The sequence below is a fragment of the Drosophila simulans genome, chromosome 3L (assembly GCF_016746395.2).
Source record: "Drosophila simulans strain w501 chromosome 3L, Prin_Dsim_3.1, whole genome shotgun sequence".
NCBI classification, from domain to species: Eukaryota; Metazoa; Arthropoda; class Insecta; order Diptera; family Drosophilidae; genus Drosophila; species Drosophila simulans.
The window spans coordinates 7634458-7650735 of record NC_052522.2 but is presented as its reverse complement, the minus strand read 5'-3'; the positions used below and the strand labels follow the sequence as shown (position 1 = coordinate 7650735).

The following is a 16278-nucleotide window of genomic DNA, read 5'->3' as shown; positions in this document are numbered from 1 at the left end:
CTATACTATCCGATCCGAGAGAGACCCTCTAAGCAGAGTGGCCCTGAGTGTGCTGATAGTTTGATAGAGCGATAGATAAAGACTCGACTCAGGTTCACGATCGGTGCAATTGAGTGATATGGCGGGTTCTGAGTGGGGAGAGCATATTAAATAATAGCCGAGTGGCGGGGCTCAATCAGTCAGTCAGTCAGGTAGAGCTCGGAATGCTGGCACATATCGCGTATACGCCCCGGCCGGCAAAAGGCATTACAACAGACTTGTAGACCGACTCCTCTCTTTGTATCTTTGTATCGGTGAGAACGCTTCTGGGGGGACTCGCCGCTCACATTTCGATGCATTTCGCGGTTTTTCGTTTATCCACGGGCTTTTTGCGTTTGTAGTTTTTATTTTCGCCAGCTTAGAACTTGCAGTTCTCGTGCATTTGTTCAGTTTGAGTCCAGCAAGCGCAGCGTCAACGAGCGTATCTCTCTCTTCAATTTTCCGATTCGGGTTTTCGGTTTATTCGCATTTTCTCCCGGGTTTTTTTTGAGCGCGCAGTTATTGTTTTATATCGCAAGTATTTGGCCGATCCGAAGCAAAGTCAAGCCGTCTGCCGTCGATATTGTCTCTGCCTGTAACTCGATCGCAAATTACACACTTTTCGCCTTTTCGGTTCTGTTTCGGTTTTGGATTAATATTTTTGTTTGTCTCCGTCTTTGCGCTTCATAAAATTGCAGCTTTCTCCCTTGTTTCTGCTGATATTGCCAAAAAAATGATTGTTTTTACCATACCTTTACAATAAAAGAAATTGCAGTGTTTTTGTTATTGGATATTGTTTTCTATATATTGGCGTATATATGTCACCAAGTGCAAGCCGGTGAGAAGTATAAAAAAAAGCGCAAAGCAGAAAGTGGAAAAGTTATTATGTAACTTTTAAAACACTCGGGCCATAAAAACAGGAACAAATGTGGAATAATTCTTGAAGAAACAAAGTGAAAAGCAGAGGAAAAACAAAAGTGGATAAGACGCCAAAGGGAATATATGGATAAAAATAAATAGTTGAAATAATAATGGGCGTTTTTAAAAAGTCAAATAAAAAAGTGTAGTTATAAATAAATGTCAGCAATGTTGCAGTACAATACAAATATAAGTTTTTACAAGTTAAAAAATGATCTTAGTTAAATATTAAAGTGATAAAGTTTTTTTTAATTGAACAAGTGCATCCAAACTAATGTAGCTAATATTTAATTTCGAAGTATATTAACTACTTTAACTGCTAATTACCAAAGTTTTGCGCCAGATTCAAAAGCTTAAATTACAAATCAGCTGCGGCAAAATTGTGAAGTGTGCAAAGCAAAAGTGAAGCAAAAAAAAAAAAGAAAAACAAAAGTGCATTAGGTAGAACATCCGCAGTGACAAAAATACCAGAAGAAAAATGCCGCGCCAAAAAGATAAGGGAAACCCAAGGATGAGATACGAGTGAAACGAGTGGAGATACTTCTCGCCTAAAACAAAAGTGCATTCAACCAAAAAATTTGAAAACAAACTACCTGTGAGAGGGATTACTTACAAATACATATAATAAAAATTTAAATTTTTATAAAATGTCTTAATATTTTGGAAAGGTATTTTATTAGAATTTTGAATGGAGTTGTTCCGTTTGTTTACTCTGAAAGTTGGATTTCATATCCAATAAATTGTTTCTATATTGTTGTGTTAGCTATTATCAGATTGATTGGATATTTTACACAGTGCACTTTTTTCATTCCGTTGAATTCAAGATAAATAATATTGTTTGTTAGATTTGCTTAATTACAAGAATTTCCAGTGGCTGAAACTAGCTAGGTAATTTGCTAGTCGCTTTGCAACCCAACTGTTTCCATTTGTTTTATTTTAATTTTTGTTGCACTTTTTATTGTTGGCTGACAAGTCTCAGGTCTCGGATGTGGCGTCTTTTTGAGTTTTTGAAACGTCATCGTCAGCGTTTGACTGCCCCGAGTATCTGTGTGCGCCAGTGTGTCTGTGTGCGTGTGTGCTGCTGCGATGGTGTGAGTGCGCGTGTGCATTTGTGCAGCGGTGTGCGATCATGCGGTAGTCGCACACGCTCTCAGTAAAAGTTATTTCAATTGACAACTAAAAAACTATAGGCACATGCAAAAAGGTTTTAAACATAACAAGTGATACAACTTCGATTCTTGTTTTTGCATTTAGTCGAATAAATGGGTCACAATTACGAAACGCTACTTAATTAAATCTGCAGTCAGCTGCAATTTCTGGACATTTTTGCTTGGGCTTCCAGAGCGTATACTTCATATTCACTTAGAGCAAATATGCCTAGTTGTTGATACGGTGAGATAAGCAACTGATTGACAACTACTCCAGGTCTATTTTTTTTTTAAACAAAATTTAGGTAGTTGGAAACAAAGAACGAAAACTTAAGAAAAGCCTCGGGTAGTTTTTTAATTAAAAATAAACTTAAATTTTTAATGACTAAAAGCTAGAGACCCCCCATTTATAGCAAAAGGAATCACCTTAAGAAAGGAAAACTTTGGACTGAATACGTTTAAACTAATGATTTTATTGAATTTTGTATTGGTGTAGTGAGTTTTGGTCCACTTAAGTGAAATCGAACTAGTTTCGAACTAGTTAATTACTCTGAATTTAATCGATACTAAATAGAATTCATTAAAAATTTTCCCTTGGCGATTCCCTTAAAATGTGAAAATATTATTCAATTTCAATCATTATAAAGATCGAATTATGTGATGAACTGATCATATTAAGCAGACTGCAAATGATTAAGATACGTCAATTTATTATTAGATTGTTAACCGTTTGGGGAAAGGAAAATCCAAGATCCGTCTAGGGTTCTGTTTATAGAACAACGACTCCATGCTGGAAAACCACATAGAAGTATACCCCTTGAGCATTATTAACGATGAACTCGGAATTGGTAGATTGTAATTAAGCCCCGTCTCGGTAAAATAAGGGGGAACGAACGCCGTCGAAATAAATCAATGAATGACTAGAGGTAAAAATAAAATAATAGTGAACAATTTAATTAAGTCAAGTTTAAGACAACAAACGCTAGAGCGCAACGAAAAGTATTACAAGTTTTGCGGGAAGAGAAATAGAAGGCGAGGAAGCAAAGCTGTACAACATGTCGTATGAGTATTGGGTATTATCACTCACACACGGGCACTATGTTGTAATCGCAATGCAATTAGCAATGCCAAGCAAAAGCTCAAGTTCACTGACAAAGAAATCCAGAGACAGAGAGAGAGAGAGAGAGTGAGAGTGAGAAAGAGGGATATGAGGTGCACATATATAGGTAACCCACACATCGGTAGTATGCGATAATTTCTGTAACTGAGCGAAGCTTTACAAATGCAATCAAATGACGTTAGTTCCCCGTTTCCACTGCGCCAAAGCGAGACAGCAATGGCTAGAGAGTGCAAGTGAGCGAGACGGGGCGACTGCCGATTAGAGAGAGGGGCAGAGATATGGCCACTATATCTCTCGACGTCGTGAGTAGGTCAGTCAACGATCTTCGCCTGGGTTGAGTAAACCTGACACTCCAACCGGCTTTCTGTGCTTTTTCCTCCACTCCGACCAACTGGCTTCCGCATTGCAAATGTGCATTTAGATATTCAATAGAACACACTTCCACAACAATGTGGTCAATGCCAAATGTTTGATACATCATACATCAGCTTCTATTTGCAATATATGATGCTTCTACTCTATATCACATACTGTGTAGAATTTGATGTTGGTTTTAAAGTTGCTTAGTGCAGTTCAATTCTCTGGGGTGAAGGCCAAAAGAGATTGGAAAAGCTGAGGTGAACGATAGTAGAATCAGTCGAAAGGCATTGTACTTACATTTTCATAAGTAACATACTTCAGATCTGTTTAGAAGTCACTAATGTTTTTCAGAAGAGTTACTTACTCAGCAATTTTAGATCTTCTATTCAATCATATTGGATTGAGATTAATGGAGTCTTTATTTTAGAAAGTGATTGATTGTCTTTCGACTTGAGGTTTATAAACATTTCATTATTATTTAAGCTTTATTGAGGCAACGTATCTCTTTTCTTTGACCCAATAATTCCAGAGTTTATAATTGAGTTGTAATTGGACCACATTCCTCGGTCCAAAGCTAGCTTACTGAATAATAATACCTGACACCCTCTCTATATGTCTCCATCTTAAACCTTTTCTCGGCTGCTTTTTTGCACTTTGCGACAAACCAAACCGACCGCACTAATTGCAACACGAACCATTAAGCGAGTCATTGGCAATTATCTGGCAGCATTTGAAGTCTGGGTCTGGGCCAACAGCTACTTACGGTTAACCAGCAACACTTGGCCAAAAGGAACGGGACGCTTTTCGGCCTTTGATGTGTATTTAAAATGCTCGCCAGCCCACATGTATACTTGTGGGAAATTATGAGCTGCACTTTGGGTCCCTTGGTCAAACGGAGGTAAACGGATTAATTACAACGGGCACGGCAGATGTAAAGCTGGGTAATTTTAAGCTGCTTTGCACATTTTAATTAAACACAGATTTTTCGTCAATGCGCCAGCTTTAAATGAGTTCCAGCTAGAACGTCACCGGCTTTCAGGGAATCCAGTCTTAACCCCTTCCAACTGGTCGAATGCATTTAACAGGCTTGCAGAACCTTTGACATTTGCTGAAAACTTTTCAAGTTGTTGTTTGGCAAGAAATTGCTTTTCGCCGAAGCCCCTTAAATGCTGGACCGTCAATTAACATTGAATAATTTTGCGTGTGTTAAGGAGGATGGCTTAAGGTGCAGGAAATGATTGAAAAGCGTGGAATTAAAAAGGAAATCAATAGACAGTCAGGCGAATACGGGGCCTTATGCAATCGCAAGCGTGTATGTCAGCTTATTTTTAGCTGGAAAACAGACCCAGCATCCGCACTCAAATTCCCGCTGCAGCCAGGCAATTGGCTGGCAGCTGCCCCACTCACACTCCTCGGTTAAGCAAACCCACCCATTCCGTGCAACCACCTTCCTCCAACCACCGAGCAGTGGTTGTTATGGCATTCGGTGAACGCATTTTGTAACATGACAAAATAGCGTAGCATACATTTCAGGGGTTGCAAATGTGCAACATTGATTGGCACGGCCAACTGGCAAATTGGCCACGGGGCCTCCAATTGGGGAGCCTGCGCAGGCGCAGCTTATTCAATTACATAACCTGGCGATACCCGATTCGGAAAAGGATGCTGGCACTTGGCGAAACCGAAACCGAAACAGAACCACAACTGCACTTGTTGCTGGCACAGCGCGGCGTTTGGCGATAGCTTTCGGAATAAAAAACGCGTCGGAAAAAATAAAGAAGAAAAACTTTAAAAAAAATCACGGAAAATAATCAATTACGCTAACAACCCAACCCTTTGCAGTTATTCAAAATGTGGCATATTGAGCATATGGAAATCAATTGTTGCGTGAACATTACCTGAACTTTAGACCAAAGACAAGAGCACATATGAACAAAATTATGTGAGCGTGTAACTAATTTGTGGCATTTGTGAGCAAATCTTCAAAAGAAGTGGAAGTTTCGAACTTTCTTCGGTTCTTCTCGTTTGCCCCCTTTCCCATTTTTTCCGGCACTTGTTTAAAAATTGTGCGCCTTGAAGTGGACTATCCAACAGACCCGAAAATGGACGACGAGAGCGACGACAAGGATGATACGAAAAGGTAAATTCACTAGACATTTAGTACCCACACTCATGCATTCGTTAGATGATAGCACAAATCCGTGGGCCATCTGCAGGTGACAGTTGACAAGAAGTAAAAGAATAGACGTGTATATGGCGTGCTGGCAAATTTTCCACTAGGTGAAAGTGAAATGTCCCCCCCTTATTTATTATTTCATCCGATGAATAACTGTATTAAGATTCCACTGCTGTCGTCAAAAAAAATCCCTGCCTCCCCACCTGCAAATTTTGATGGCTCACACCCTCGGATTCCATCAATGGAAGCCAACTTGTGGTAACTCAATTCCTTGATCCGTTTTTCCTGCGGCCAACCTCAATGAATTGTAATCTGAGTGTGAATTCGATTAGCTCGTGCAATAATTAATTTCACCTGATGACGTTGCTCAATAGTAGAAAGTATCTGGAAAATTCTGGGAACTTATCGCATAACAGTTAATGAAAGAAATTAGTTATCGAATATCCAGGGTGGCAAAAAATTATGGTTCATAATAAGAGAGTGTTAGTTATAATTGCAAACTTATTGCCGTCTTTATTCAGCCTGGTGTATAACACCTTGAAAAATAACAATAATTCTTTCCTAACAACGTAGTTCATATTTTTTTTATGACGCAGAGAATAATAGTTAGAGAACGCCCTATGCGGCAATCCAACGGATAGAATTGAGCAATGCATTTGCTTTATATTACTCCTTCAAACATTGTTTGGATAAGGGGGCCAGAGTAACTTCACGTGCATTTAAAAAATAAATCTTTGGTTTCTTTTGGATAAACTTAAACATGATATACAATGCTATACCATTTTACTTAGCTGTTACATTTTCGTATTGTTTAAATTTTACGTTCAATTAAATTAAAAATTATTTTGAAAAGACCAACCCAACTTTTCATAAACTACCATGACCCTGCCATACTCAAAAACTGACAATAGCAATAATCCCGAAACTCAGCTCATCAAACAGTTAGTGACATGCAAATGTCAATGGCAGGATGGAAAAGTTAACTGTAGCGCAGTAAATTGAAAGCGACAAAGGGCTCACAACCCTTGTGCTCCGTATCCTTAGAAAAATCCGGGATGGCGATAGCATATGGGCATATGTGGCTAATCAACGCCAGACAATGCCTCAATGGACTCGGCACACGTGGGTCACGAACGCACTCACCTGGGGGGTGGCAAACCCTCTTCATTGTGATATCCTTACGAGCATTGAAAGTGTGACGTTGTTAACCGTAAATGCATCCTATTGATTATTTTTAACTCGTAGCTTCCTTTGCAGGAAATCGCGTAATCTCAGCGAGAAGAAGCGACGGGATCAGTTTAACTCGCTGGTCAACGATCTGAGCGCCTTGATATCCACCTCCAGCAGAAAGATGGATAAGTCCACGGTCCTGAAGTCCACGATAGCCTTCCTGAAGAATCATAATGGTAGGCTTACTGCATTACCACTGCTATCTCTTTCAACTCTCAAATGTTTGATATCAGAGGCCACCGACCGCTCCAAGGTTTTCGAAATACAACAGGACTGGAAGCCAGCGTTCCTCAGCAACGACGAATACACTCACCTCATGCTGGAGTCTCTCGATGGTTTCATGATGGTCTTCAGCAGCATGGGCTCCATCTTCTACGCCTCGGAAAGTATTACCTCCCAGCTGGGCTATCTGCCGGTAAGTTAGAAAAAATACAAGACAAAACAAAACACAATGAAAACTTTCAAATCAGTAGGTTTTAAATCTGAGAACATAGTAAGAAAAAAATCATTTATAGTATGCTTAGAGAAACTTATACCGGTTCGGCAAATCAGAATAATCGTCAGTAGTCCGAAACATTATTCAACAGATAACATTAAATTTTTCGTACAAAATGTCTAAGAAATCAAAAACAACAGTCGTGAATGTTCTCTACACTAACAATTCGTCGAGCAATCCTTCGCGGGGGGAAATGCTATCCTGGGTGAACAATACGCTGAAATCGCAGTTTTTCAAGGTCGAGGAGTTGTGCACCGGAGCGGCATACTGCCAGTTAATGGACATACTCTTTGCCCAGTCGATCCCGATGCAGCGAGTCAAGTTTCGCACAAACGTCGAGTATGAGTACATCCAAAATTTCAAGCTTTTACAGGGATGTTTCAACAAAGTTGATGTGGATAAGATCATACCCATCGACCGGCTGATCAAGGGTCGATTCCAGGATAACTTCGAGTTTCTCCAGTGGTTTCGCAAGTTCTTCGATGCCAACTATGAGAGTCGAGAATATGATCCTCTGATCGCTCGGAATGGAGCAATGATGGGACTTGGCTCGCCTCCCATTGAAGCCAAGAAACGCAAGACAGTGAATAAGTCAAAACCCCAGACTAAACCCACCGAAGAATCCTCTGCTCAAACAGATAAGGCGAGAACAGATCCGGAAAATCAAGTGCATGAGTCAAATTCCCAAATTAAAGCCCCCGAAGAAGCTCCTGCTCAAACAGATAAGGCAACAACAGAGCCGGTAAATGAAGGTTCTATTGAGGAGTTGCGGAATTACTGTGAATATATTTCGATGATGACGGAGGAGAGGGACTTTTACTTATCGAAACTCAGAGCAATTGATCATATTTGCCAGAAATACAATAGTGGCCAAGTTAGGAAAATATCAGAGAAGATTACTAATATTATTTACAGCGGATAAATGCAAGCACTAAATAAACTAAACTCAAATCAGCTAAGAAGCAAAATTCCAAGCAATGTGGATAGTTTAAAAATTAAAAGTTAATCTGTCAATAAATTGTTAATACGAAGTTTTTTCTAATCTATTATGCATTTTTGGGAGTGAATCTTATGCAACTGTGAAGTATATATAATATACAAAATTAAAGTAGTGGGATTTAATATTATATTTTTGAGGTATCCAAAGTAAAGGACAAAAGTAAATATTTGATTTATTTGAAACTCAGTTCTTACACACCTATTTCGCTTTTCAGCAAGATTTGTACAACATGACCATATATGACCTGGCCTACGAGATGGACCATGAGGCGCTGCTGAACATCTTTATGAATCCCACACCGGTAATCGAGCCCAGACAGACGGATATAAGTTCCAGTAACCAGATCACATTCTACACCCATTTGAGACGCGGCGGGATGGAGAAAGTGGATGCCAATGCCTACGAGTTGGTCAAATTCGTGGGCTACTTTCGTAGGTAGCCGTGCAGTGAGTTTCGGTCACCTCCACTGATGCTTATCCCTTAGGTAACGATACCAATACTTCGACGGGTTCCAGTTCAGAGGTTTCGAATGGCTCAAATGGACAGCCTGCGGTGCTGCCGCGCATCTTCCAGCAGAATCCCAATGCAGAGGTGGACAAAAAGCTGGTTTTCGTGGGCACCGGACGCGTACAGAATCCCCAACTGATCAGGGAAATGAGCATTATTGATCCCACAAGTAATGAGTTCACCTCGAAACACAGCATGGAGTGGAAGTTTTTGTTTCTGGATCACCGGGCTCCGCCGATCATTGGCTATATGCCCTTCGAGGTTCTGGGGACATCCGGCTATGATTATTACCACTTTGATGATCTGGACAGTATTGTGGCGTGCCATGAAGAGCGTAAGTTTCGTAAAGCAAACATAAGCTATGCGTATATATAAAACCATTAATTATTCCAGTAAGGCAAACGGGTGAGGGCAAGTCTTGCTACTACCGATTCCTCACGAAGGGCCAACAGTGGATATGGTTGCAAACGGACTACTATGTGAGCTACCACCAGTTCAATTCCAAACCGGACTACGTGGTCTGCACCCATAAGGTTGTCAGCTATGCCGAGGTTCTGAAGGATAGTCGAAAGGAGTGCCAAAAATCCGTAAATAGCAACAGCACCACCAACAATGGGAGCAGTAAGGTAATAGCCTCCACGGGAACTAGCAGCAAATCCGCATCTGCCACCACAACACTGAGGGATTTCGAGCTGAGCAGCCAAAATCTGGATAGCACATTGCTCGGAAATAGTCTGGCCAGTTTGGGCAATGAAACAGCAGCCACTTCTCCCGCCGTGGACTCATCGCCCATGTGGTCAGCGTCGGCTGTCCAACCGTCTGGATCATGCCAAATAAATCCCCTGAAGACATCGCGTCCCGCCTCGAGTTATGGAAATATCAGCTCCACAGGAATATCGCCGAAGGCCAAGCGAAAGTGCTACTTCTACAACAACCGGGGCAATGACTCGGATTCAACGTCCATGTCGACGGATTCAGTCACCAGCCGGCAGTCTATGATGACGCACGTCAGTTCGGTGAGTATCCATATAGATTATTGATCATTAGCGAAATTGTTTGAATTTGGTCCTTATAATTTCCTAGCAAAGCCAACGGCAGCGATCGCATCACCGAGAAAATCATCACAGTCAGTCACATCATCACATGCAGCAACAGCAGCAGCATCAGAACCAGCAGCAGCAACATCAGCAGCACCAGCAACTGCAACAGCAGCTGCAACATACAGTGGGTACTCCGAAAATGGTGCCTCTCCTGCCGATTGCGCCCACACAAATAATGGCTGGAAATGCGTGTCAGTTTCCCCAACCCGCCTATCCGCTTGCTAGTCCTCAACTGGTGGCACCCACATTTCTGGAGCCGCCGCAATATCTCACCGCCATTCCCATGCAGCCAGTGATCGCTCCGTTTCCGGTGGCGCCAGTGCTTTCCCCACTTCCGGTGCAGTCACAAACGGATATGCTGCCCGATACGGTGGTTATGACGCCAACACAGAGTCAGTTGCAGGATCAATTGCAGCGGAAGCACGACGAACTGCAAAAACTGATCCTCCAGCAACAGAATGAGCTGAGGATCGTCTCAGAGCAGCTCCTCCTATCCCGCTACACATATCTGCAGCCCATGATGTCGATGGGATTCGCACCTGGCAACATGACAGCAGCAGCGGTGGGTAATTTGGGAGCAGGTGGCCAACGGGGACTGAATTTCACCGGCAGCAATGCCGTGCAGCCACAATTCAATCAGTATGGATTTGCCCTGAACTCGGAGCAGATGCTTAACCAGCAGGATCAGCAGATGATGATGCAGCAGCAGCAGAATCTGCACACGCAGCACCAGCACAATCTGCAGCAGCAACATCAGAGCCACTCACAGTTGCAGCAACATAACCAGCAGCAACATCAGCAGCAGCAGCAACAACAGCAGCAGCAACAGCAGCAGCAACAGCAGCAACAACAGCAGCAACAGCAGCAGCAACAGTTGCAGCTGCAGCAACAAAATGATATTTTACTGCGTGAGGATATCGATGATATAGACGCCTTCCTCAATCTGTCCCCCCTGCACTCACTGGGCTCGCAATCCACCATTAATCCCTTCAACTCCAGCAGCAATAACAACAATCAAAGCTACAATGGGGGCAGTAATCTGAATAATGGCAACCAGAACAACAACAATCGCAGTTCGAATCCCCCGCAAAATAACAACGAGGACTCGCTGTTGTCCTACATGCAGATGGCCACCGAATCGAGTCCTTCGATCAACTTTCACATGGGCATCAGCGATGATGGCTCCGAAACGCAGAGCGAGGACAACAAGATGATGCACACTTCCGGCAGCAATCTGGTGCAGCAGCAACAGCAGCAGCAACAACAACAAATCCTGCAGCAGCATCAGCAGCAGTCAAACAGCTTCTTCAGTTCGAATCCCTTTCTCAACAGTCAGAATCAGAACCAAAACCAGTTGCCAAACGATCTGGAAATATTGCCATACCAAATGTCCCAAGAGCAATCACAGAATCTATTCAACTCGCCTCACACAGCCCCAGGCAGTAGTCAATAGCGCATACCCACTGTATATAACTCTCTGTAGCGATAGGAAAAGATAGAATTGTAGAGCTCCAGGCAACCCATATACCAACATATCCGTGTATTATCAAGTTTGGCCTCTGGCTCTCTTTATCGAACCTCCTCTATCGGAAGCCCAGAGCTAGTTGTAGATCTCAACAGACTGAGTATTGTCCCACCCCGCTCCCTTCATGCGTTGTATATAACATAGGTGTACTATAGAAAAGTTCTCAAAAAAATTCATTGTAAGTAGGTTTTAAATTGTTGTAGTTTGTAGCAAGAACCCATCGTTTCCATAGGTTAGCCTTATCCAGTAAGTGCCATCGAGGCGCAAACAGGGATCTCTGATACGAAATCGAACCTTAAAGCCTAATCCTAAGTTATTTGTATTCTAATATACTGAGAAGCGACTAACAAGCGAACGAGTTGAGCAAAGCTAATTCAATTCCATATTATTTTCAAGACTGGGCTTCGTCATTGAGGTCAAAAATGATATTTATCGTACGATTTAGTGTTATTCTGTATGTATAACTCAAAACTCAGGTTGAGATTGCAACTGACATTTATTTTGCTGTGAAGATATTCCCATAAGTTTTCTTTAGCCCCGATCTTTTCTGACAGCTGAAATGCCATTAGTTCAATCGTTATTCCAATTTCCCCTGCATTACCATTTTACTGTTGGAAAAGTTCGTTCGAATATGCTTCGATCTGCAGCTGATAAAGAGCCAAATGCTTTAAACTTAGGACTTGTAAATGGAAACAAACTATCTTAAACTCAACTACAACTACCTTAATAATTTTAGTTAACTCAATGTTTAAGATTTGTACATACCTATAGGACGAGTCGTTAGCACTTGCTTAAGTCTGTAAATACGCGTACGATGAGGATAATGTAGACCCATTTTGTACATAACTGTTTATATGTTTTTCAAAAGAGCTTAACAACAAAATGTAATTGAACATGCTAACCAAACAAGAAAAACCAGAACATTATCGATACTGAGTTGTAATAAAGCAAAACAAAAAACAGTTACAAAAACTTAATTGCATGGTATTTATTATTTGATTCAATCTTAATAGTAAGTAAAGAGAAAAAAAGTAAAAAAAATTCTACTCAGACGCGCAGCTTGGCAACGGCATTCTGGAGAATCTGGAACTCGGAGTTAATGTTGTCCATCAGATTCGAAATCTGGGGCTTCGAGTCGAGAACCTCAACACTCTGAGTATAGGCATTGTAGCGAACACCAAAGGGTCGGGGAATCGAGTTCGCAAATTTACTAAAAGTAATTAAAATTATTAAACACTTTCTTTAGATATGTTTAGGCCTAATAACTTACATGGTCTTCTCCTTGGCGGTTTCAAAACTATCGGCCACATAGTACAGAGGCTGGAACTGAGTAATGGGATACTTGGTGACGCCAGTGACCTCCGGCTCAAAGTCCTTCAGCTGCGGCTTGTCCGTGAGGCAATACTCCAGTTCTCCGTAGGAGGAGAGCAGACCAGCTCCGTACGCCTTCAACTCACCCTCCTGGCGGCACAAGCCGTACTCAACAGTGAACCAGAAGATCTGGAAAGAATTCACGCATCACAAAGTTGTCCTATTAGTTTAGAGCAAAGAGCCATTTACGGTGGACAGTTTCTCAATGTAATCATCGGGTGCTCCCAGGGAAGCTAAACCGATCTCCTGACTAAATTGGGCAAAAGCTGGATCTGCAAAAAGCGGCACGTGGCCCATCAGCTCGTGGCAGACATCTGGTTCGGGGGTGTACATGGGCTTGCTGGGATGACGGATATACTGAGTGGAGTGGAAGACGCGGAAGGCCAGGCCAGCCAGGAAATCCCGAGAGCTGAGTAGTCCAGCCACTGGACGCAGAGTAAAGCCTGTGCAATCTAAAGTCCAACAATTCTCAATATTACGAATTTTATCTAATAGGCAGTAGTCGAACTAACCCCTCAAGAAGTTGGATACATCCTCCAGTTGGGGAATGTTGTCCTCTCGGAATCCACAGTTGTCCACCAGCAAGGGGAATACGTGGTTGTACTCACGACAGGCGTGGGTCTTATAGAGCTTCGTTAGATTCCTGAAGATAATACCCCAGGTCTCGATCTCCTCCTTGGTGTAGTCCACATGGGGCAAGGGCTCGCCATGCTTGTAGTTGTAGGCAATGTCGGCGAAGTACTTGCGACGCTTGCGGTATTCCGGATCGGTAAAACCAGGATGATCGGCATCCAGCTCAGATCCGTAGCTCAGAATCTGATTGGCGAAACGATCCAAATCGCGTATACGCCGCGGGAACCAGGGCACAGCCGTGGCATTATCCTTGTAGTCACGCGAAATGATGTTAAAGTAGCTACACTGCTCCTTCACATCCTCGATGGCTTTTCCCAAGGCTCCAGATTTTCCATCGGCCTCCACGAAAAACTCGTAACCGGGAACACGCAGCGAGGATCGCGACTCAATATGCACCAGGTTTATATCATGCTTCTTGAAGATTGCCAAAATGTTGGCCAAAGCTCCGCTGGACAACGAGGAATCCTTGGGCGAAAACAGAAGACAGGTGTTCCTGGCCTCCTTAATATCTACACCCTCGACTATGTAAGCCGAATCCTCTACGCGCGTTGGCTGTAATATATTCAATTTTGAAAAATATTTACTGTTTATATTTTTGCTGTTTGGGAAAACAGCCATTGCATCATTGGTAATTTGACAGATTGACTCCGAGTGACCTGGGCTTAACGAGCAGTCATGCAAAACCAATTAATACTGAAAATATTTCTCGCCATTAACACCCTGCTCTTATGACTAGGCAAAGCCTATCAGCAAATCTCCTATTACAGAGGCTACCAGGGCCCAAATCGTATAATCATTTAACCGAAGCCTTATATGAGCCAACGAACTGTAATTGTAGTACTTGCCTCAGATCTGCATCATTGAGGTTGTTTGTGTTTTGGCTTGAACCCCCATGTTGAAGGTTTAGGTCCGACCGCAATGGCAATCAGCGCATATTGCCAAGGACTCGGCCTAGAACTTGGTGTGCTGTATCTGTGGGAAGGTCTACCAAGCAGTATGCTTTGCAAGATCTTGTGCCATAACAAGGTCTTCTATCAGGGCTGAATTATTTATTCTTAAAGTACATATATGTATTTATATATCTTATAAAACTGTCCTGTTTCTACTTCCAATATGTGCGGCTGACGTCTGAATTCAGGTTTTACTCTAACAAACACATTAATAAACTACTTGTTTCCCAGAAAGCACTCTGTATTTCTTTGTCTAGAACTATTGCGAACTAACCCAATTCCATGACAGGTTTTATAGATTATAGATCCGCTTTCTCATTTCAATCAAAATAATAAAATGATATTTATTTGCATTTTTTTCCTCAAAGGTTGGACATGTTCATGCTGAGAACGCAGAATAATAAACTTGTTATTGTTTTTAATTTATTAGCTATTTTACGGATCACTTTCTATACCGGGTGCACAGAGGACTCTCGCCGAAGCAACAAACCTTATCAAAGGAGACCTGCCGCTGGTACATTTTCACAAGATTCTCGGGTTTCTCCACTGATAATACAACAAGACCGATGGCGAACGATCCGCTCAGCACACGAATTAAAACTGATTTAATTTCTCTGTGAATCGCGCGCTTAAATAGACTTTTCGATAGGCCCCATAGCTGAGCCAAAACGAAAATCAATCCGAACTGAAACCAGTAAATAATACAAATAATATCGCGGGCAATCGGGCGAGTGAATGATCTTGGAACGGGATCCACATGCGGTCCAATCGCGGCTATGGCTCTGCGGCTGCGGGGTTATCAGTGCCCAGTCTCGATGGGCCTAAAATCCCATTTCAGTATTCAGCTTCATTACAGAAGCCGTCGTCTAGCCGATCAAATCTAAATATTGAGTCTTCAATACAGTCGAGCATCCATAATTCAAAATACGAAAAAAAGGAACGCCTTATTCGAAAAACCAGTTCTGAATGTTATAGAGCTGTGTTCCTGGCAACCGAAACTTAGGCATAGTTTTCTATAGATACAATTTAATATTGTAAACAATGTTTTCATACTTTTGAAGAACCCAACGCACTTCCTTTTCGCATGTTCCACTGTATTTTGGAAATATTATCAGCTAAGACTCGCCCCTCTGCTGGGGTCCAAATTAACAAAACATTATTTCAGCTAGTTTTAGATTCGCTTTGTTTTGCAAAAAATCATACTGAATAATCTGGGCTGTGTTTTTCTAATGACAGGTTCTAACCAAACGAGTTCAACGGCATTTCAGGGCAATTATTTCAGTAGTGAATAGCTCCAAGTGGGCCTGGCACGCGCTACTCTTGTTTTTTCATACTTGCGGTCCACATCAGATTGACTGGAATCAATTAGTCCAATCGTTACACTCACCTGAATTTTTTGTCGGATTTTGCCTTTTAAATGGTAATACGTTTTCCTGAAATATAGGTGACTTACATTGTGGAACCCACTTATAATGGTTTATCTATGAGTAGGTTTATTACTGTTTCAAGTTCAGAGTTCACTCGGTCTGAGCACGTCAACAGATAACCCCGAAATTTAAGCTGATGTAATATTACAAGAGCTTACAAAAGCTAAAGCAATTAACCATATTTATACCATGTCTTCACTTCCGACATAAAATGTTCCAATATACTTATTTCTATTTTTAGATGTGTTTTTTCTCAATCATAAAAAGACGTCCCAAAAGTAGGCAAAATAATAAGGTAA

At 41.8% G+C, this 16278-nt stretch overlaps 3 protein-coding genes across 8 annotated transcripts; 2 read left to right on the top strand and 1 right to left on the bottom strand.

The window, feature by feature from the left end:
- The first annotated feature begins 421 nt into the window (after positions 1 to 421).
- Positions 422 to 12785, top strand: LOC6737179 (circadian locomoter output cycles protein kaput). Of its 6 annotated transcripts, none has more exons than XM_039294036.2 (8): positions 422 to 556; positions 5407 to 5704; positions 6986 to 7146; positions 7204 to 7385; positions 8681 to 8897; positions 8951 to 9307; positions 9367 to 9989; positions 10057 to 12785. In XM_039294036.2, exons 2-8 carry the CDS (start codon positions 5667 to 5669, stop codon positions 11524 to 11526), a joined length of 3048 nt encoding a protein of 1015 aa, XP_039149970.1. In that variant the 5' UTR covers positions 422 to 556; positions 5407 to 5666; the 3' UTR covers positions 11527 to 12785. The 6 variants fall into 6 exon arrangements, with proteins under 6 accessions (XP_039149970.1, XP_039149969.1, XP_039149968.1 ...); XM_039294035.2 differs by having other exon boundaries at positions 425 to 613; XM_039294034.2 differs by lacking the exon at positions 422 to 556 and having other exon boundaries at positions 4050 to 5704.
- On the top strand, positions 7478 to 8497 carry LOC27207965 (microtubule-associated protein RP/EB family member 1). Its single transcript, XM_016183590.2, has one exon. It carries the CDS (start codon positions 7582 to 7584, stop codon positions 8386 to 8388), a length of 807 nt encoding a protein of 268 aa, XP_016030867.1. The 5' UTR covers positions 7478 to 7581; the 3' UTR covers positions 8389 to 8497.
- Positions 12562 to 15199, bottom strand: LOC6737178 (protein henna). Its single transcript, XM_002083988.4, has 5 exons — positions 15043 to 15199; positions 13482 to 14154; positions 13159 to 13421; positions 12869 to 13098; positions 12562 to 12808 (listed from the first exon to the last, which is right to left on the bottom strand). The coding sequence occupies exons 1-5, from the start codon at positions 15070 to 15072 to the stop codon at positions 12646 to 12648; spliced, it is 1359 nt and encodes a 452-aa protein (XP_002084024.1). The 5' UTR covers positions 15073 to 15199; the 3' UTR covers positions 12562 to 12645.
- Between the last annotated feature and the right edge of the window lie 1079 nt (positions 15200 to 16278).